The sequence below is a fragment of the Puma concolor genome, chromosome C2 (genome assembly GCF_028749965.1).
Source record: "Puma concolor isolate L17-30 chromosome C2, mPumCon1.1.hap2, whole genome shotgun sequence".
In the NCBI taxonomy this organism is placed as follows: domain Eukaryota; kingdom Metazoa; phylum Chordata; class Mammalia; order Carnivora; family Felidae; genus Puma; species Puma concolor.
In genome coordinates this window covers 16,671,404-16,694,547 of record NC_141675.1, presented here as the reverse complement: position 1 = coordinate 16,694,547, position 23,144 = coordinate 16,671,404, and the positions used below count along the sequence as shown (strand labels likewise).

At 37.5% G+C, this 23,144-nt stretch overlaps 1 protein-coding gene across 5 annotated transcripts in view; it reads right to left on the bottom strand.

Moving 5' to 3' along the window:
• NGLY1 (N-glycanase 1) overlaps positions 1 to 23,144 on the bottom strand; it is a 63,867-nt gene that overhangs the window by 26,449 nt on the left and 14,274 nt on the right. For 3 of the 5 annotated variants that reach the window (XM_086674184.1, XM_025913178.2, XM_025913179.2), the window contains exons 3-4: positions 21,451 to 21,696; positions 6,989 to 7,154 (exon numbers count right to left, since the gene is read on the bottom strand). In XM_086674184.1, coding sequence (XP_086530310.1) covers positions 6,989 to 7,154; positions 21,451 to 21,696 — 412 coding nt within the window. The remainder of the gene's footprint in view (positions 1 to 6,988; positions 7,155 to 21,450; positions 21,697 to 23,144) is intronic. The other 2 variants (XM_086674183.1, XM_086674185.1) reach the window with 1 other exon arrangement.

Here is a 23,144-nt window from a genome sequence, read left to right as displayed (position 1 = left end):
GGGCCCTAAATGCATGCTGTACCCTTAAAAGAGGGAAGCAGAGGGAAATTCTACACATACACAGAAGGTGATGTGATAGTGGAACAGAAAGAGATAATGAGACCCTGTTGACACCTTGATTTCAACCCAGCGATTCTGATTATGAACTTGCGGCTTCCAGAACTGCAAGTGAATACATTCCTGTTGTTTTAGGTCACCAAGTTTGTGACCGTTTGTTACAGCAGACACAGGAAACTAATGTACCCCCTTTACTTCTCTGACCTCTGTCTTGTTCATTCTGTGGCAGGCACCATGTCCTCCCTGCCATCCTTTATACGGACCAAGCTCACCTGCACCGTGGGGAGCCTTTGCAGTTGTTGGTTCCCCCTAACTGCAGTGGAAATCCCTGCTTTCCAGAGAAGACTTTCCTGACAACTCTATACAAACAGCATCCTTCCTAGTCACTCTCTATTCTGTTATCCTGATTTGTTTGCCTTCCCAGCACTTATCACTACGTGCTATATTTGAGTATTGGGTTTTTTTTAGTCTCTCACCCAATGACAGCAGAGACTTTGCTCTGTTCACTGCTGTATCCCCGACACCTTGAACTGTGCTTGTCATGCAGTAAATACCTGAATGAATGATGGAAGGACTAAACAAACAAGTCTCATAATATTACTTAGAATTAATACTGTTCACCAAATAGTCATTATCAAAATGGGAAAAGAAAGGCAAGGAAGACAGAATACTTGTATTTCTGCATTCTAGGTACTGCAGCCTCCCAGCCAGAAGTAGAACTGGCACACAGAGTGTGAGGCCCATCGGGGACAGTGCTCCTTGATCAAGCAATATCCTTAATTATGGCTCAGAGAAATGCAAGTGGAATCCTGTCTGTAGAGGATAAGAGCTCAGAAAGCTCAGAGTTATGGGGCTTAAAGGAAGGTTTGACTTAGATGCTAAATTCTTTTTTGTTGTGTGCCTGTGTTTGGTTTTTTTGTTTGTTTGTTTTAGATGGTAAATTCTGGGAAAATATGGAGAACATATTAGAGTGTGGAGTGTATATTTTAAAATTATAATCAAGACTTCAAGGGGGTGCCCGGGTGGCTCAGTTGGTTAAGTGCCTAACTCCTGATTTTGGCTCAGGTCGTGATCTCATGGTTTGTGAGACTGAGCCCTGCATTGAGCTCTTCTGACAACATGGAGCCTGCTTTGGATTCTCTCTCTCCCTCTCTCTGCCCCTCCCCCGTGCACTCTTTCTCTCAAATAAATAAACCTAAAAAAAAAAAAAAAGACTTTAGATTAATAAATTTAGCATCTTCAAAAATAACATACGAATAGATTTCTGGTAATTTTTCAGTGACAAAAATAAAATCAACAACTTTAGGTCTTAACTCCATCCTATGAAAACCAGACATTAGTGTACAAAAGAGGGAATAAGAAGAGAACCCATTGGGGCACCTGAGTGGCTCAGTCGGCTGAGTGTCTGACTTTGGCTTAGGTGATGATCTCGCGGGTTGGGAGTCTGAACCCCACACTGGGCTCTGTGCTGACAGCTCAGAGCCTGGAACCTGCTTCAAATTCTGTGTCTCCCTCTCTCTCTGCCCTTCTGTCACTCACAAGAACATTAAATAAACATAAAAACAAAAAGAGAAGAGAACCAGTAAAACATCTGTCTAGGTAGCCTCATCCTTAGACACACCTTAATATTCAACATTTTTCTTCCCATGTCTTCATATTCAATTCAGTAGGCCAACATATATTTTATTTCACTTTTCTAAAATGACAGGGTTCTCCCTCTTTGAAAAAGGTGTTTCACCTATATTTGGAACACTCAATCATGACAACTCTTCAGTCTTCCAAGCCAGAGCTATGAAATCACACTTCTCTGAGCCTCAACTATCTCTAAAGGTATCTCAGTGGGCAGTGTTCCAAGGTTCTCACTTCTGCTTCAAACCAGAACACTTTTCCTAGTTCAGAAACCCAGAAGATTTAATTTGAGGAGGAAATGAAAAAACAAACAAATAACACACCAAAAAAACCCACAATGAAGGAAAATCACCAACCTGGACAAAGGAGGCTTTGTAATCACCTCAGTGCCAAAGGTGCTCCTTGCCTTACAACATCCATCTGCCAATACTTTATTTACAGATTCTGATTTATTTAGGATGGCAATGCATTAGCTAAAAAGACTACAGGTCCCAGCCTCCCTTGGAGCTGAATGAGGCCAAATGACGAAGATTGGTGTGAGATGCCAAGGAAGGCTGCTTCAAGAGAATAGGCTCAGCTTAGAGGTACCTTTTGCTTTCTCTCCTTTTCTTCTTCCTGATGCCTGGTCTGCAGATATAATGGCTGGAGCTTTAGCAGTCACCTTGGACTATGAGACGTAACTGCGGAATGGAAACCATGTATGCCAGCACCAAAAGATGAAAGAACCTAGGCTTCTGATAATGTCTCAGAGCCTACCAGTAGCATCAGACTGCCTCCCTCAATAATTTCTTACATGGGAAAATAAATCTTAAGCCACTGGGGTCAAATCCCATTGCTCACAGCCCACTCTAACCTGAAATAATATATCCATTATGTCTGTAATACCACTTATTTCACTATATATTTGGATTTCTCCCACTTATGACTCTTACTCTTTCATCTTTCAGTATCCTACTGTTTTTGTAGAACAGCAGCATCCAATAGAACTTTCAGCAATAATGGAAATATAGCTCATATCTACACTGTCCGACAAGGTGGCCACAAATCACTTGTGGTTAATGAGTACTTAAAATGTGTTCATGTACTCATTAGTACATTAGTAACTAAAGAACAGGATTTTTAACTTCTTTAATTTAAGTGTGAGAGGATATATAGACAAATCTTAAGTCATACTCTGATGAGATGAAGTTATAGATGCCTTATCTTATTCCTATTTTCCAAATCTTCTACCAAAAAGCCACATATTACCTTTATAATTAGAGGGAAAACATGCCAGGCAAATGTCAGCAGGGACACTGCTGTGTCTCCCCTGCAGGGCTTAGCCCAATGACTCACACACAAAACACGCTTCAGTTAGTACCTATTAGACAGGCATTTATGTCAGGCATTATCTAAAGGAGGACAGTACTTTAAAGTGGACAGGGTCTTTGTGATCACATATTAATAAGCATTCTTATCTCATAAATAGTAAAAATATATTAATCCAACATGAAGAATTGTCTCAAGGTCTCACAACAATGTTGCTGAATTTAGACTAAGGCCCAGACTGGTCATCAAATACAAGGAAATGACACAGTATAATATTACAATAAAGACAAAACTACCAAAATACAATGGGCAGCAAAAGATCTACATGATATATGTAAGAAGTGATTAGATGATTAAAAAAGGAAAAGAGACACATTGTTAATCCCTCTGAGAGACTTCTGGTTTTAGCTCTAACACGTAAAGAGCTTAGAGTTTTCATTCGCATTGTTACAACAGTAAAAAACTGAATAAACCAAAATCACTGACTTTTCTTGAGTTCAAAAGAGTTCACAGGGCAAACTGTCACCCTGAAATCTGGAGAAACAGACAAATACAGAGAATCACAACCACCATCTGCTATATGGAAAATAAGCCACCGGAGTCATAAATTGGTAAGAAACACTTAAATGGTAATTTTGACAAACTGCTGGAGGCTGAATATGAACTAGCTTGAATAAGAAACACAATCTTAGGAGGGATTCCTAACACGTTTGAGGGTTTTCCCTCCAAGAATTCCATCAGGTTTTCTTGGTAAAGAACCAAAAAAGAAGGGCTCCTGGATGGCTCAGTTGGTTAAGTGACTGACTCTTGATTTCAGCTTAGGTCATCATCTCACACTTGTGAGATCAAGCCCCATGTTGGGCTCTGTGCTGACAGGGCAGCATGGAACCTGCTTGGGATTCTCTCTCTCCCTCTCCCTCTCCGTTCACCTCCCCTGCTTGCATGTGTGTGTATGTGTGTGCACGCTCTCAAAATAAATAAATTAAAAAAAAAAAAAAGATTCCTTCATGGCTCTGGGAAGGAGAGGAGAAGATCAAGAATTGTAAAGTATGCCCAGATTATTCTCTACAATTAAGGCCTATTCTTCAGGGAAAAAAGATTTTACCAGAGCCTTTTCTGAAGTGGGGAAAGGGGACTTCCCTGGCCCTAGCTGTCTCTAGCCTTCTTATCTTGCCTATGGGGGGGAAAAGTTAAGAAAGACCTGGGAAGGTCACAGGCCTGAGGATACAGGCCCACTAAAACTTAATTGAGATTTACTCAGAAGATGACAGAGGGCTTCTCCTCCCCTCTGCATTATACCAACAAGGCTCCAGTGTAAAAACAATGGAATACGCTAAAAGATACAGACTCTAAGGAGTTCTTAGAAAAGCCCAAAGACAAGAGGGAAGACAAGAATACCAGAGGAAATCTGAAGCTTCTGACACCTATGGCAAACATTAAACATAGCCCAACTCCTCATTAAATGGACATAAAACCTTACATAAAAGGCCTATTCACCTCAGCTCCTATTACCCAATACATCATGTCCAACTTCCAACAAAAAATATAAGATGTGCTAAAAGGCATGAAAAACAGTCTGAAGAGACAAAGCAAGTATCAGAACTACTCAGATATGGCACAGATTTTGGAATTAACAGACAAAAAATTTAAAATAATTATGATTAAGATATTAGGTTTCTCATGAAAAAAGTAGACAACATGTAAGAATAGATGGATAATGTAAATAGATTTTTTTGTTGTTATTTAGAAACTTTTAAAAAAATCTAAAGGAAATGGTAGAAATCAAGAACACTTAAGAATGCCCTTCATGGGGGGTACCTGGGTGGCTCAGTCGGTTAAGCATCCAACTTCAGCTGGAGTCATGGTCTCGCATTTTGCGGGTTCGAGCCCCCACATCACGCTCGGAGCCTGGAGCCTGCTTTGGATTCTGTGTCTCCCTCTCTCTGCTCCTCCCCTGCTCATGCTCTCTCTCTCTCTCTCTCTCTCTCTCTCAGAAATAAAGAAACTTAAAAAAAAAAAAAGAATTCGCTTCATAGGCTCATCAGTAGATAAGACGTAGCCAAGGACAGTGAGCTTGCAGATAGGTTAACAGAAACTTCCCAAACTAAAAATCAAAGAGGAAAAGAAAGAATAAAGGAAAAAAAAAAGAAAAGGGGCACAGGACATCCAAGAATTGCAAGAGAATCTCAAAATGGACCAGAGCACTAAGAACTGCGGGAAACTGAGGAAGAGATAGATGAAGGTAAAATAGAGTATCTTCATTTTGGAATACCAGAAGGAAAAGGGAGAAAGAAACAAAAGAAATATCTGACGCAATAATGGCCAAGAATTTTCCAAAATTAATGAGATTCCAAACCACAGATCTAGGAAGCTCGGAAACACCAACCAAGAAGCTGCACCTAGGCTTGTCATGTTCAAACTGCAGAAAACCATAGACAAAGAGAAAATCTTGAATAAAGCTGGGGATGAGGAGCTGGCAGGTGTGGGGGAACCTTAACTGTTCAAGAATAAGCATGGGGACCATAGCCAACTTCTGGTCATAAACAATGCAGGCAAGAAGACTGTGGAGTAAAATAAAGTGTTGTTGAAAGAAAAGCCTCACCAACCTAGAATTCTATATCCCAGTGATACTATCCTTCAAGCGGGAAGAAAAAAATAAAGGCTTTCTCAGGCAATGAAAAAGTGAGGGAATCACCTCTGACAGAGCTGCCCTGAAAGAAATATTAAAAAGAAGTTCTTCAGGAAGAAGGAAAAAGGTAAAGGTCAGAAACTCAGATCTAGAGAAAGAAAGTGTCAGAAAAGGAATACATGAAAGTAAAAGAGAATCTTGTGTTTTTCTTATCTGTGGCCTAAAAAGTAACTTGTTTAACAACAACAGCGATGTATTATTAGGTGATTGCAGTATATGACAGCAATGTCATAAGGACGGGAGGGAAGAATTGGGACAATTCTTTTAAGAGGTATCTGCACTATACATGACGAAGAATAGTGTTTTTGAAGGTGGACTTAGATTAGTTAAAACTGTTTACTGAAACTAAGGCAACCACCAAAAAAATTACATCATCCCCTAGAAAATTTAGTATTACGAAATGACTTAGATAAAAGCTAATTACATAAAAACCCAAAGTAAAAATGCTGATGTTGGAAAAATAACTAAAATTCTAAAACCATTAATGATAACAAATAATTATTGGTTGATGAGTGTGGCAGGTATCATTCCGAGCCATTTAGTTGTTCTATCTCATTTACTTTTAAAAATCACCTTTTTTAAAACATTTTTTTACATTTATTTATTTTTGAGAAACAGAGTGAGACAAAGTGTGAGCGGGGGAGGCGCAGAGAGAGAAGGAGACACAGAATCCGAAGCAGGCTCCAGGCTCTGAGCAAGTGGTCAGCACAGAGCCCGACGTGGGGCTCAAACCCAAGAACTGTGGGATCTTGACCTGAGCCAAAGTCAGACGCTCAACTGACTGAGCCACCCAGGTGCCCCCAAAATCAAATTTTCAAATGAAGAAATTGAGACCTAGAGATTAAATTACTGGCTCAGTGATGTACAGTAAAGTGGCAGAGCTGAATTTCTTCCCAGGCAGTTGGCTTCAAGATCCATACTCTTAATCAGTAAATACTATCTCTTTATTAACCAAAGTGAGTCAATGGTCTAATCATATAGATTAACCTTGAATGTGTTTTCTGTCTGATTCACATTAAAATTTATTAAAAATGCTGTATGTTCCACAGATTAAAGTTCTACTATACCTAAAAAAATTCACATACCAATGATTAAACTGCAAATACATACTGAAGTAAGAAAAAAAAATGTTAATAGATGTATCCATAAGGTATGTGCAATAAAATTTTACTACTGTTTTAACTTGAGACATCAACATATTAATAGGTTAGAATTTTATGATGTATACAGCAAAAGGCATCATTTCAGTATTTCTATTTAGCAATGATGTATATTTAGCAATGAACGGTTATATAAAGCCACTACCTTTATCCAATTTTCTAGCTCTAGATAACTTTTCTTGAGATCTCCTTTTTAGTTCTTGGACTGGAATACAAGCCAGTGCTTTTTCCTGGAGAGCAAGGTTCTCATAGACCAGCACATGCTGAATGTTGGACTGCAGAACTTTTAGAATGACTGAATCAGTGGTAACCTAATAGAAAAAAATACTGAAGTTAGCTTTTCTCCATATGCTGCAAAAATAACACGTAACAGAAAACAATGGTTCTATGATTTCATAGATAAAGAGGAATGTATGAATTTAGTGAAATACATAACTATACTCAAAACCTTTATAAAATTAGTTTTAGGAGATACCCATATCTGGGTCACAGTCTAAGATACATCTATTTTTTTCCTCTGAATATATTGTATCATTGAGGATACATTTAAACAAGAATATGCTAAATGCTTGATTACAAGTTTGGATCAACACACTGCTCTGAGCAATGCATGTGAACAATAGCTTTTCCACTTCAAATCCCTGGCAAGTATCATAATATTTGAAAAAAAAATTTTAATGTTTATTTTTTGAGAGACAGAGAGAGCGAGCAAGTGCATGTAGAAGAGAAAATCCCAAGCAGTCTCTGCACTTTCAGTGCAGAGCCTGATGTGGGGCTCAAACTCATGAACTGTGAGATCACGAACTGAGCTGAAACCAAGACTCGGATGCTTAACTGACTGAGCCACCCAGGCACCCCAGTAACATAATTTTTTAAGAAAACTCTATATGGCATTAACAAGGGAGGAGTACTCTTAAGGGATCAGGAATTTTGAGAAATTCCTGAAGGAGAAAAACAGACACAAATGGATTAAAGGAAAAAACCATGGCAATATGCACCGCCCTCCCCCCCCCCCCCCCCGCCACCAAAAGAGTGGTTACAGAAACTAAAAAATGTTCTCAAAATAATCCCAAGGGTAGAGGAGCCACAGGATCCAGAGCAAAAAAAGCCTTGGAACAAGCATTAGGAACACTGGCTGAGCTCTGCAGGAGGAACAGCTAGCATTTTCTCCACCCTATCCCCATCACTCCTTGTCAACAAAGAAGTATACCTCTCAGCAGTGAGGGAGGATGCTGAGACTCCCAGAAGGAAAGAAAAACTTCCAAGCTCAGAACTGCTGCTTCTGGTACAGCCTACCTGGTAGCATGTGCTACCCCTCCCTACAATTGCTAGAAGAAGATGCTGTATTCACAGACAGGCTCGTGGGAACTCTCAAGACTCACTGGATCTGCAACAACCCATATTGTTGAGAAGACATACTAGAATCAACATCAGAAGAACTAACCCTGTAGCCATGGCAGCAAATACAGAGACAGAGTATAAAAAAGTCTATCTTCAGAGATTTGAGAGTATACTGTATTCAGTAAAAGACAACTATGGATCCTGGAAATTAAAAATTTAAACACTGAAAGGACAAAGTACAGAGGGTGTCAAACAGTAGAATAAACATAGCTAAAGAGTGATCAATTAGAAGATTGAACCAAGACATTTTCTGAGAATGTGCCCCCCCCCCCCAAAAAAAAAGCATCCCTCCGCCCCCACCCAAAAAACCCAACAAATAGACACTGAGGATAAATCCAAAAGTTCCCAAATCCAGCCAACAGGAAATCTAGAAAGTAGAGCAGAAAAAGTGGAGAAGAGAAACTTCTCCAAGAAATAGCAGAAACCAATAGTTGAAGAAAAGAGCCACTATGAATGGGGGGATAAAACTAGGCATATAATAGGGATATTTCATAAATAGAAAATAGAGAAATAGAAAAACAAAATCCTAATATGCCCTAATGAATCAGACATCTCATTAGAAACATTTAAACAAACTCTTTGAAATTCTGAGGGGTTGGGGCATCTGGGTGGCGCACTTGGTTAAGCATCCGACTTGGTTTCAACTCAGGTCATGATCTCATGGTTCATGAGTTCAAGCCCCACAATCGGATCCACACTGACAGGGCAGAGCCTGCTTGGGATTCCCTCTCACTCTCTCTCTCTGTCCCTCCCACTCCCCCTTATAAATAAATAAATAAATAAACAAACAAATAAATAAATAAATAATGAGGGGGCGCCTGGGTGGCTCAGTCAGTAAGCCTCCAACTCTTGATTTCTGCTCATCTCGCAGTCTGTGAGACAGAGCCCTGTGTGGGGTCTGTGCTGACAGCGCAGGGCCTCTTGGGCTTCCCTCTTTCTCTCGCTTGCTCTCAAAAATAAATAAAGAAACATTAAAAAAAAAAAAAGGAAGAAATTCTGAGGGAAAATGACTGGGAAACAGGATTCATACCCAGCCAAACTAATCACACAAAAGGGCACAAGAAATGTTTTCTGATATATAACACTGTAGAAAGTATACCACTCCCAAATCTTATCTAAAAGAATTCTTAGGGAAGTTATTTTCCCCTCAAAATATAATATATTCAAAGTAAATAAACAGATCACCCAGTAGAAACTGAGATAAAAGAAGCAGGAGCAAGTTAAAAAAAATAAACTAGTAAAACCTAAGTTCTGATTATTACAAACAGTAACTGAACAGCAATATCTCAAATCTTCTCATAAAGAAGGTAGCAGGGAAGAAAGCAGAAAAAAGTAAAATCTTTCTGAGGTTCCTGTCTTGTTATAACATGTTGGAAAAAAATACATTTATATATCATATATATATATACATATATATGATATATATGTGATTTTATATGATATATAAAAGTAAATATATATATGCACAAAATTAAACATTTGCATTAAAAACTTAAGTGCAATAATAGAAAACCAAAAAGATATTTAACATTTTTTAACTTTTAAAGGGAAAATAATTGAAGAAAATGTTTTCAATATAAAACAGAAATGGGAAAAAAACAAAAGCAAGGACACAGGCAACACAAAATAAGATGTCAGAAATAAATTCCAATATATTAGCAGTTATGATAAATATGAATGGGTTGTATGTGTGTTTATTAAAAGGTAGCCAAGGAGTGCCTGGGTGGCTCAGTTGGTTAAGTGTCTGACTTCAGCTTAGGTCATGAGCTCACGGTTCAGTTCGTGGGTTCCAGCCCCACATCAAGCTCTCTGTTGTCAGCGCAGAGCCTGCTTCAGATCCTTTCTCTCCCTCTCTCTCTGCCCATCCCTTGCTTGTGCCCTCGCACTCCCTCTCAAAAATAAACAAACATTGAAAACAACTTAAAAAATAAAAATAAAAGGTAGCCATAGCCAGATTAAGTTTAAAAATACAGATTATTATCTGGCACAAAAACAGACACTCAGATCAATGGAGCAGAATAGAAAACCCAGAAATGGACCGACAAATGTATGACCAGCTAATCTTTGACAAAGCAGGAAAGAATACCTAATGGAATAAAGACAGTCTCTTCAGCAAGTGGTGCTGGGAAAACTGGACAGCAACATGCAGAGCAATGAACCTGAACCACTTTCTTATATCATACACAAAAATAAACTCAAAATGGATGAATGACCTAAATGTAAGACAGGAAGCCATCAAAATCCTCGAGGAGAAAGCAGGCAAAAACCTCTTTGACCTTGGCCGCAGCAACTTCTTACTCAACACATCTCTGGAGGCAAGGGAAACAAAAGCAAAAATGAACTATTGGGACCTCATCAAAATAAAAAGCTTCTGCACAGTGAAAGAAACAATCAACAAAACTAAAAGGCAACTGATGGAATGGGAGAAGATATTTGCAAACAACATATCAGATAAAGGGTTAGTATCCAAAATCTATAAAGAACTTATCAAACTCAACACCCAAAAAACAAATAATCCAGTGAAGAAATGGGCAAAAGACATGAATAGACACTTCTCCAAAGACATCCAGATGGCCAACCAACACATGAAAAAATGCTCAACATCACTCATCAACAGAGAAATACAAACCAAACCCACAATGAGATACCACCTTACACCTGTCAGAATGCCTAACATTAACAACTCAGGCAACAACAGATGTTGGCGAGGATGCGGAGAAAGAGGATCTCTTTTGCGCTGCTGGTGGGAATGCAAACTGGTGCAGCCACTCTGGAAAACAGTCTGGAGGTTTCTCAAAAGTTAAAAATAGAACTACCCTATGACCCAGCAATTGCACTACTAGGCATTTATCCAAGGGATGCAGGTATACTGTTTTGAAGGGATACATGCACCCCCATGTTTACAGCAGCACTATCAACAATAGCCAAAGTATGGAAAGAGCCCAAATGTCCATCGATGGATGAATGGATAAAGATGTTGTATATATATATACAACGGACTATTACTTGGCAATCAAAAAGAATGAAATGTTGCCATTTGCAACTATGTGGATGGAACTGGAGGGTATTATGCTAAGTGAAATTAGTCAGTCAGAGAAAGACAAATATCACATGACTTCACTCATATGAGGACTTTTAGACACGGAACAGATGAACACAAGGGAAGGGAAGCAAAAATAATATAAAAACAGGGAGGGGGACAAAACATAAGAGACTCTTAAATATGGAGAATAAACAGAGGGTTACTGGAGGAGTTGTGGGAGGGGGGATGGACTAAATTGGTAGGGGCATTAAGGAATCTACTCCTGAAATCATTGTTGCACTATATGGTAACTAGTTTGGATGTAAATTTAAAAAATAATAGTAATAAATAAATAAAACCATTCTCAAATACTCCCTTTAATGTCAAGAACTATTTAAAGCACTGGAGATGGGTGTACAGGACAGACATGATCACTTTATGGTCTAAGGGAAGGAAAGGCATTAAACAAATAATGACAAAACTTACCATATTAAGTCAATAAACATTTGTGTATAATGTACGTGTGTGTGTGTGTGTGTGTGTGTGTGTGTGTGTGTGTGTGTGTGTGTGTTACATACTGGAAAAATAATGGAGACCAAAACAGTCAAGGACATTACCCTCACAAAGTAGTCTATGGATGCAGAAAAAAGTACTGGTACAACGATATTAATTTACTCAAGTATTTAATGAGCCTTTATTATTTGCTACGTACTGGGATATAATGCTAAGTTAGACAATTTATTCACAGGTATAAGAAAAGTTATAAGGAAAATACAGAGGATAATGACACTGTATAGTAACAGGGATTCCAAACCTAGAATTCCCTGAAAAAATGGTATTTGTGGTAAATTATGAAGGATGAGAAGAGGCTAATAAACAGGAAAGTGAAAAGACCATTCCTATCAGAAGGTACAGCACAGAGATAGCTGGGGAGTGTGTGTGTGGGGGGACATGCTTAGCAAATTATAAACGGTCAGAGAGCCTATCGGGGTTGAGAGCATGGAGAACCAAGGGGAAATGGAGAGAGAAAGCTGAGGATGAAGTTGATTGGTAAGCACTTAGATCTTTTTGGTCTCTTTCCATTGTGATGGGAAGCTATTAAAAATACTTAAGCAAGGGAGTAAAAGGATCAGATTTGTGGTTTCAGAATATTATTCCAACTGTAGAGTGGAGAAAGGAGGTTATGAAAACACCCAAAGGGGTCTGTAGAACTGAGAGCTGATGGCTTCAAGTAGATGGCTCAGTAGTGGTAGAAAAGTAATAAAAAGAATTTAGGATTAACAGTCTTGGTGACTGAATTGGGAAGTCAGGGGGCAGTTAGAAAACTAGAAAAATACATCAGGAATAATCTGTGAATTTTGAATGAGCAACTAAATGGGGTAATAGTTGAGACAATTACAGTAGAAGGAAAACCAGGAAATGATCAACTGAACTAAAGATGACAAATGGTCAACTAAAAATGAACTGAAGAAAAAGGTATATTAAATTTAGCAGCATGGAGATATTTGACAATCTCAGTAAGAAGTTTTGTAATAATGTTAATAAGGCAAACAGGTTGTAAGAAACTTAGTTGTGTAACTGTGTCCCAAAGTGGTCTAAGTGTACCAAAGCAACTCCACAAAATGGTCCACTAGAAAGTACACAGAAAATATTAGAACTTCTATTTACATTCTTCTTTTGTCCGAAAAATAAAGCAATTAAATTATAATAATATTTAGAATTTGGATTATCGGTAGCTCCCCCCGAGGTTAGAGAAGCTCACCTGAGGAGAGAAAAGTACCACAAAGTACAGGGGGAGTTAACAACTGGCACGTTCACTCCTACTACTACTTTCACCATATTACAAGGTTTTGCAATTCGTATGTGCCTGGCTAAGTGAATTTACAGGTTATATTATGTAGTTTTCACTAATTAACCCTCAACCTGGCTTGGAAATAGTACAAAAACTTGGGGTACTTGGCTGGTTCAGTTGGTGGAGCATGCAGCTCTCGGTCTCAGGGTTGTGAGTTCGAGCCCTGAGTTGGGTGTGGAAATTACTTAAAAATAAAATTAAACAACAACAACAACAACAAAGATTCAAAGACCTCTAGGCATGGAAGCTAATACTAATACTGCAAGTATATGTAAACAAGAAGAAAATGGCTAGGCTAACTCATATACTTTTTTTTGGTATGAGCCCTTCAACAGCTACATTTTAATGCCATAAATCACAATCTACTTAGATCTAACAAAGTTTGCCCCTAAATTCAAAATTATCAAGACTATTTAAAATACAGTTATACCCAAATTAATTCATTTACATCCACATCAATGATATATGATTAATATGTTTTTAAAAATTAAAAATATTATTGGGGTGCCTGGATGGCTCAGTCGGTTGAGCGGCCGACTTCAGCTCAGGTCATGATCTCACAGTCCCTGAGTTTGAGCCTCGCGTCGGGCTCTGTGCTGACAGCCTAGAGCCTGGAGCCTGCTTCGGATTCTGTTTCTCCCTTTCTCTCTGACCCTCCCCTGCTCATGCTCTGTCTCTGTCTCAAAAAAAAAAAAAAATTAAAAAAATTAAAAATATTATTTACTTGATAGCTTCTATTGACATTGTCTTACGATGAATATAATGGCATAATAGTATATATTTATATATAATTTGTGAACAAAATAATAAAAAACATCTATATAATTATGTATGTAATTCACAAACAAAAATATACATTGAAAGGATATGCTCAACATTTTACTGACAGGGCACATGATTAAAGAATGGAAGGGGCGCCTGGGTGGCTCAGTCGGTTAAGCGGCCGACTTGGGCTCAGGTCATGATCTCGCGGTCCGTGAGTTCGAGCCCCGCGTCGGGCTCTGTGCTGACAGCTCAGAGCCTGGAGCCTGTTTCAGATTCTGTGTCTCCCTCTCTCTGACCCTCCCCCGTTCATGCTCTCTCTCTGTCTCAAAAATAAATAAACGTTAAAAAAAAAAAATTAAAAAAAAAAAAAGAATGGAAGCTCACGGGGCGCTTGGTTGGCTCAGTTGGTTAAGCGTCCAACTTCAGCTCAAGTCATGATTTCGTCATTAGTGAGTTCGAAGCCCACATCAGGATCTGTGCTGATAGCTCAGAGCCTGGAGCCCGCTTCAGATTCTGTGTCTCCTGCTCTCTGCCCCTCCCCCATTCAAGTTCTGTCCCTCTCTCAAAAATAAACACTAAAAATTAAAAAAAACAAACAAACAAAGAACGGAAGCTCACTACACCAGTGTGTAAAAAGTAAAGATACAATGATGAGTACAGGGGACTGACTCTTCCTGAAACTTTCTGCCAAGAAGAAATGAGAACCACTGGACGTGAAGGATCTAGGTAGGGATATTTGTATGCTGGCTTGTTTCTAAGACAGGGGTGCTTATAGGAAAGGTTCTTAAACATTAATCCACTTGTAAAAATGGAGATTTCCCAATTCCCGAATCTTCCTTTCTGAGTTAGCCAGTTTGGGGTTACACCTAGGAATCTGAATGTCCAGTTCATTGTGATGCAAACAGTCTAACATTAGATGAAAACTGGTCTAATGCAAGGTTTAAATGCCACTGAGAAGAATCCCCAAGAAAAGAGGATTCAAGACTGTGCACAGTCCATGTAAGATTACACAGGTAACAGAGAAGAAGGGATGCCGGGACAAAGGAGGAAGTGGCTTTTATTAAGAGCAGACACACCTCCCCGATTTACAGAAGGGACAAGTACAACAGATGGATGAGGAAATTTATTGAAGATCTGGTGATGACAAATCCAGGCTCTTCACAACAGGGAGGAATATGCTCCTTTACCAGAATGGATACAGAAACACAAAAAAGAAATGTTTCCATTTTTACTTTAAAGAATTCTTACAAAAATGAGGCACAGCAATATTTTTGTTGTTGTTCTTAAATGCAAGTTTTCATTTACTGAGAGTAAGGTAAGAACTCATCTAGAGATTTTTGTTTTCAATTTAATACTTCCAATCTGGAAATTACCTCATTCGTTGTGGTTTTAATGGCACTCAGACAATCCTGAACAGTTTATTTTCTTGCCTTATTTCTTTACATATTCTTTGGCACAGCTCCATAAACACTAAGTGGTAAAACTAGAAGTCTGCTGATTGCATGGCGACCACAGCAGCTGGGTAACCATGTACACAAGGCAGCAGTTAATTGCCTGAGAGAGTTGAAGTAATATTAGGAGTCCAAATAGAAGTTTAAAATGCGCAATCTGTCTGGTTTTAAGTCGAAAAGATGTTTTTCTTCACTGATCATACTTGGATTCTAATTATTTTGGTTTCTAATGTGAACTATATTTAAGACACTATATATGAAAAAAAAAGATAATATGTATATTTTGCCAAATCATGCGATGAGACCCATGGAAGCTGTATTAGTAAATATACTTTTTTAGTAAAGAACCAACGGTCCCCAGGCCCATCAGTCTTCCTTCTACCTTTATGTAGCTCTTTGCTTTTGTGGCTTTTAAATTTAGAACCTGTTTTTAAACACAAAAGTTCCATTTAATAATTTTTTAATTATAGTTTTAATCAACTTGTGATTTTAATTACCTTATTTCTTACAAAACCTTTTTTTCTACTTATCAAAGTAATAAATGTTGTTATGAGAAATTCTCAGGAAATACTGAATGGTGTAAGTAATATGGAATCACCTGTAATTTCACCCCCAGATAAAATAATGGCTAAGAATTCATTGTATAGCCTTCTAGACCTTTTTAAAATGAACGTATGTGTGTGCATTTAAAAAATTTATTTATTTATTTTTTAAGTCACATCCAAGTTAGTTAGCATATAGTGCAATACGGATTTCAGGAGTGGATTCCAGTGATTCTTCACCTATGTATAAAAACCCAGTGCTCATCCCAACAAGTGTCTTCCTTAATGCCCCTTGCCCATTTAGGCCATCCCCCCACCCACAACCCTCCAGCAACCCTCAGTTTGTTCTCTATATTTAACAGTCTCTTGTGTTTTGTCCCCCTGCCTGTTTTTATATTATTTTTGCTTCCCTTCCCTCTGTTGATTTGTTTTGTATCTTAAATTCTATGTACGTGCATTTTTAATAAGAAAATTGAAATATTATACATACACACATGTTGTTTAATTTTGGAATTCTGAGTTTACCTTTTTTCCCACATAATAAGTCTCTTAATGTCAAAACAGACCACATCATCATTTTTAACAGATGCTAAAAAAATTCTGGTATATGGGTGTGTTATAATTTAAGTGGTCCCTTATTGAAGGGTATGCAGATGTATTTTACCTTTAACAATGTTAGGTTCACAACAAGAAATTAGACATTTAAATCTTATGTCCAAATAGAAGACTTTTTCTCTAATAAAGATCATATATAGATACAGACTAAAAGGTTTCTTAGAGATTAAGTTAGTTCAAAAATAAATCAACTCGGGGGTGCCTGGATGGCTTAGTTGGTTAAGCATCCGACTCCCGGTTTTGGCTCAGGTGAGTTCCAGCTTGGGATATCCCCCCCTCATACTCTTTCCCTTTGCTCTCTACCCCATGCTCACAGGCTGGTCTCTCTCTCAAATAAATAAACATTTAAAAAATAAATAAATAAACTCATAAAAAAATCAACCAACTCATTTTGTTATCGTCTAAAAATATATTATATTTATAATTCCAACAGAATAATCTCAAATGGCAATTCTTTTGCTACTTTTTTAAAGTTTATTTTTTGAGAGAGAGAGAGAGAGAGAGAGAGAGAGAGCGTGCGCGCGCAGGGGATGGGCAGACAGAGTGGGGGCCAGAGGATCCGCACTGACAGCAGAGAGCCCAATGTGGGGCTCGGACTCACAAACCTTGAGATCATTACCTGATCCAAAGTCAGAGGCTTTACTGACTGAGCCACCCAGGTGCCCCTCAAATGGTAATTCTTTTAAATAAATAAATGTATACCCACATACACAATGGGCAATAATTTCTAGAGTGGTTGGAGTTGATGAAAAGTCCTTTAACAATTCCACATACATTTAAAAAATTAGGCATATGCCAAATAAAAGTATGCACATAAACTAGCTGTATAATAATTGCTAAAGACTTATTTTAAGCAAATCATACTCAGAATCATGTTTTCAACCTAAATTGGAAATATAATGCTTTTAACATTCTAAGGTTCTATGTCTTTGAGAAACTATTTTTGTTATTTTGAAACTGCTTTTGGAGAGCAAAGGGTATAAAAATATATAAAGGGTTAACAGGAAATTATGTCCTATAGGAACACTACACACTCAGCATGTATAACCAGCAAATTTAAAAGTCAATTGAGTCATTAGAGAAATGCAAATTAAAGCCACAATGAGATACTACCTAACATCCACTAAAATTGCCATAATAAAAAAGACAATAACAAGTGTCAGTGAGGATATTGAGAATTGTAACATTCACACACTGCTGGTGAGAATGTAAAATGGTGCAGCAACCTTGGAAAACAGCTTGGCAATGTCTTAAAACATTAAGCATAAACTTACCATACAACCTAGTGGTTCCACTTCTAGAAATCTACCCAAGAGAAATGAAAACATATGTCCACACAAAGCCTCGTATGTGAATGTTCAAAACAGCAATATTCATAATTGGCAAAGATGGGGAAACAACCCAAAAGTCCAACATGGAATACTATCCAGCAGTAAAAAGGAGTAAAATACTGATACATCCTACAATATGAATAAGCTTCAAAAGCATAAAAGTAAAAGAAGCCAGAAGCAAAAGCTACATACTGTGTAATTTACTTACATAAATATTCAAAAAAAGCAGCAAAATAAGTTTCTAGCAACCATCACCTTTTATTTAATACCAATATATTCCAGTATTTTATATCTTAAAGGAAAAGCTTATTGGCAAACTTCAACATCAGTGACTATCACCTTGTTTTATAATTCATGATTTTACTTGATGTAATTTTAACGAAAAATATTATAATAGCTGCGAGCACATCAGTGCTCAGGATTTGTCTAGTTTATATGCATGTTAAATCTTTCTCTTGCTGCTTGAATTTGGTCTATTTTAATTAGCAATTAGTACCCCCATTCAAAATGGGCAAGGCAGGAGAACATAATTATCAAATTCTGTAGTATAACAAGTAGTGGTGATGGATGCTTAAATAACAAAATACTTAAAACATTTTTTTAATGTTTATTTATTGAGAGAGAGAAAGAGAGAGAGAGAGAGCATGAGTGTGTAAGCAGGGGATGGCAGAGAGAGGGAGGCACAGAATCCAGAGTAGGCTCCAGGCTCTGAGCTATCAGCATAGAGCCTGATGTGGGGATTGAACCCACAAACCATGAGATCATGACCTGAGCTGAAGCTGGACACCTAACTTACTTAAACACTCTGGTGCCCCACTTTTTTAAACTACGTATTCCAGTGATCTGCAGATAACCAAGACTTGGCAATAAAAAACAAGATTCATTCTAATTTCTCCCAATTCCCTTAAGGAACTCAAAAATGGTTACTGTGTTCCAAGGACCAGAGAAATAAGAGTCGGTAACAGACTGCCTACTAAAGGGATAGGTCTTTAAGAAAGTTTATTTTCTTCTAAATTCTGTATTTGTTTTGTCAATAAAATGGCATTTTGTTTTTAGTACAGCATCCAGTGGCTTTCTGGTGATTACAGAGTTTTAAAGACCTCAAAGTGTATCTGAATTGCAAGGTTAAGAATCAAAAAAAGGAAAGAGGTTACAGATGAGATGGAAAATGCGAATGGGTTTCCTGAGCCAAAACAGTACTTAGTCTAGGAAACAGCTATTTTGTAAAATAAAATGTTTTCGTATATTATATGCTTTTCTGTAAAACTGGTTACTACTGTACATTTTAACCCGTAACAATGAGATCCAACAAAAGATGAAGTAGGGAATCTTAAAACATATATTTTAGCACTATGATTAGAAAACATAAGAAATGGTGCTAAAAAATGAAGGAGTGAAAGGCGCTTCTGTATCAACCTTAACTGCCAAACTGAAGACGTCAGGCAATCTAAGATGGAGCACACATGCTCATGAGAGGAGCACAAAAGAATCTACTGGGTGCATCTTAGATTTACTTTTTATTTCACCTTCTTTACACAATTCTTTTATAAGGTACATAACAGATTAGAAGTATATAATTTATAAGGAAATAGATGCCAGGTCAGGTACTCAACACCTGTATTACTGTTAAGATGTGCAATCAAGAAAGAGTGGAAACCACTGTTCTAAAGAATGGACTGATTAGGGTTACGATTCTGTCATATTAGAGTTAAGCAGTCACATTTTTGTTACTCTGTGATAATTCTGCCACTTAATGTAGCAGCTCAGATACTTTACAGAAAGAATTATTACTACCAAGAGCCAACCTTTATAGTTAAAAAAAGTTTTCACGTATGCTATCTCACGGAATGGCCACTGCCACTTGGTATTATTACTAGTTGACCTAATGCATCCAGTACCAGTTTCTTGAAAGCATTCACAAACACTAGTTGTATTTATTATTATTATAAATAAACATTAGCTGTAAGGACGCCTGGGTGGCTCAGTCAGTTAAACATCCGACTCTTGATTTCGGCTTAGGTCATGATCTCATGGTTTGTGAGATCGAGCACCCTGCTGTCAGTGCAGAACCTGCTTGGGATTCTCTCTCCTCCTCTCTCTGCCCCTCCCCCACTTACACCCTCTCTCTTTCCACCTTCTCTCTACCCCTCTCCCGCTGGCATGCACACATCTCTTGCACACATCTCTCCGAGCTCTCTCTCTCAAAACAAATAAACATTAAGAATAAATAAAAATTAGCTGTGAAGTTAATGAGAGGAATAAACATTTTAAAGACTTCAAGGTTAGGGGCGCCTGGGTGGCGCAGTCGGTTGGGCGGCCGACTTCAGCCAGGTCACGATCTCGCGGTCCGGGAGTTCGAGCCCCGCGTCGGGCTCTGGGCTGATGGCTCAGAGCCTGGAGCCTGTTTCCGATTCTGTGTCTCCCTCTCTCTCTGCCCCTCCCCCGTTCATGCTCTGTCTCTCTCTGTCCCAAAAATAACATAAAATAAAAAAAACGTTGAAAAAAGAAAAAAAAATAAAGACTTCAAGGTTAATTTAAGTAAACTGAAGCACTAATATGTTTCAGAGGAGTTAATCCTCCACAAAAAAAAAAGTATGGAAACCACTCAACAAGAATTACATGAAAGGACAGTGACTCTGTCTATTCCCCTGACAGCCCTTACCACCTTTATTCTTTATTTTTTAAAGACAAGTTTAGGGTCTTCTCAGCATAAACAAAGAAATGCCCACTAATCATTTGACTACTAGGGAATTAATCAGCTGAAGATTAAGGGTAGATTTAATAACTGACTCTATATAGAAGTTCTGCTTTATGGAGGACAGCAACAAGATGTTTTACCAAAATTAACACAAGAGGATACGAGTTGAAGCTGGCTACTGATAAAATTACTAGAGAAAAAAAATCACGAAATTTTTCTGAGAGTGAAAATTCAGAGGAAACCTTAAGGACTTGTATCAAAAGGGATTTTTGTAAACAAGATAGTTTCCTATTACATGAGATCAGTTAAGTGTACCAGGGATGCCTATAAGAGATCACAAGTCTCATATCAGTTCTACAGAAGCATGTATCTGTGTATGCCACTAACTAAGCTTCACTAATCTGGTAGCACCACTCTTAAGAAGTGAATGCATTACTATTTACTTTAAACTTAAAGAAGTTGGTTCCTTTCACTAAACTGAGGGGTTGATAAGGGTTTGGTTATTGGAATTAATAATCCCCAGAATGAATGGCAGCAGGTAAAATTTAGACCAGAATTGTCAATACAGTAGAGGAAATCTCATATGACTGCCATCGTCCTGCAAGTCTGTTATTGTGTTTTAGGTTAAAGACATACTAATTTATATGACTGATTTAAGTACCAAGGCAACGGGTACATTTATATGATAAATGATGAAATGGCTAAAAGGCAATAAACTGAAAGTTAAGATTTAAAAGTATAAAAAAAGATGGTCATTTTCCCCACTTGTTACAAAATGACAATTTTTTAAAGAGCTAAGGAAATCTGATGTATTATAATTCTAAGAGCCAAGAATATGAGGGCATAAATCCAGGAATAAATCACATGTTTCAAAGCTTTTGCTGTTTCAATACTCTGAACTGGTTAAGAAAGGTTTAATTCTGACATTACCATTGGAGCAGATGGTGGATTTGATGATTGTCCTTCACTGTTCCCTGCATGCTGGGTTAACCCATTAGGATTTGAAGACTGTGTAATGGGAAGCTGGGTACTGGGTGCAGGTTGCTGAGATAATTCTACTTTGTAAGTCTTATTTGATTCATCCAATCTGCTACTTCTTTCTATGGCAATCAGGTCACGAATTTTTTGCAGCTGTTCCACTGAAGCTTTTTTAGGAAAGATAAGATGTGTTTCTCCCTGGAATTTATAAAAATGGGAAAAATTTTAACTTTTGCTTTATACTGACAGTCATTCATATATAGATCTATAAAATGAAACCAATACTATAGAATACATCAGATATTAATAATCATTTTGTTTTTCTACCATTGTGGCACTTAAAAAAAAAAACAAAGGTAAAACTGCATAAATGTAAACCAGGAAATTCAGAAAATTGGTCTCTTTCTTAGCATATAATGCTTAGTTTATTTGATCGATTCAAAGGCCTTTAGAAAAATATTTTCTGTTAGGAACAGTAAGTCACAAAGTCTCGTAAGAATTACAAAAATGTACATTCCTGTCTTCTCTGCAATAGTATATAATACTACTATTCCCTGTGAAATCCCCTATGAAGTAACAGTAATTACTAGGGATGCAGCCATACAAAATGATCAGGGGGTCACATAAAACCAAGAAGTTATAAATCTCCTTTCTTTCTTTGAATCTCCTAAACCCAAGACTTTAAAGAATAGCTATATGACTAGCAGTCTGTATATGGGGTCCACTAATTTTTCCAAGAAGACAAAAAGCACACCCTGATGATCAATTCAAAATTATGGATTGTTAACAGTAAATACAAAGGTGGTCCAAACAAAACAATCAAACCATAAAAATCCCATTCTTCAAGTAGTGATTCATTTAATGAATACCCACAATATAATCAGAGTGCTTTAAGATACAATAAGCATTACAACAAAGCTCACAATGTAAAATAGTCAGCAAATTACAAACAAGAAAAAAAGTGAAATGAAAATATATTCAATTAAGTTTCAAGGCACTGAGAAACAAGTGTTAAAATAGTAATTCCACCAGCTGCATATATATGAGAGAAAACTATTGTTAACGTGCAGTAGTAAGACTTACAGATTGTGAGCATTTAAGTTAAGCTCCATAACTGAGAATGACCTTATTTCCCTGGTGATGGCAGACCTATCAGAATGAACTGACCAAGACATTTCTCATTAATGACATGAAAATTAACTCCATATGAATCCCTTTTAAAAAGCCAGAAGGGGCCAGTAAGCTCTCTATATTCATTACCCATAATAGCTGTAAAAACAAAACTATCATTTATTGTGTTTATGTGTTCTAGGTGCTGTACTAAGCATTTTGCATACATTATCTCAAGTAATTCTCACAACCACCCTGCAAGGTAGGTACTAGGTTTATCCCTACTCTTTATATGGAAATATGAAGGCTCAGAAAAGTTAAATAACCTGCCCGATGCCACAGAACAATTGTTGGAGTAAGGATTCACACTTAACAAATCTTAATTGTTATGCTATAATTGAGTCATCTTAGACTGATCAGAGACCAATAACCACAAGCTGGATTAAAAGTTGGAAGTGTTGAGCAAAAGAAAATATTTTTATAGCCGTGATAATTACATATATGATAAGCACAAATCAGATCACAATGAGTTTCCA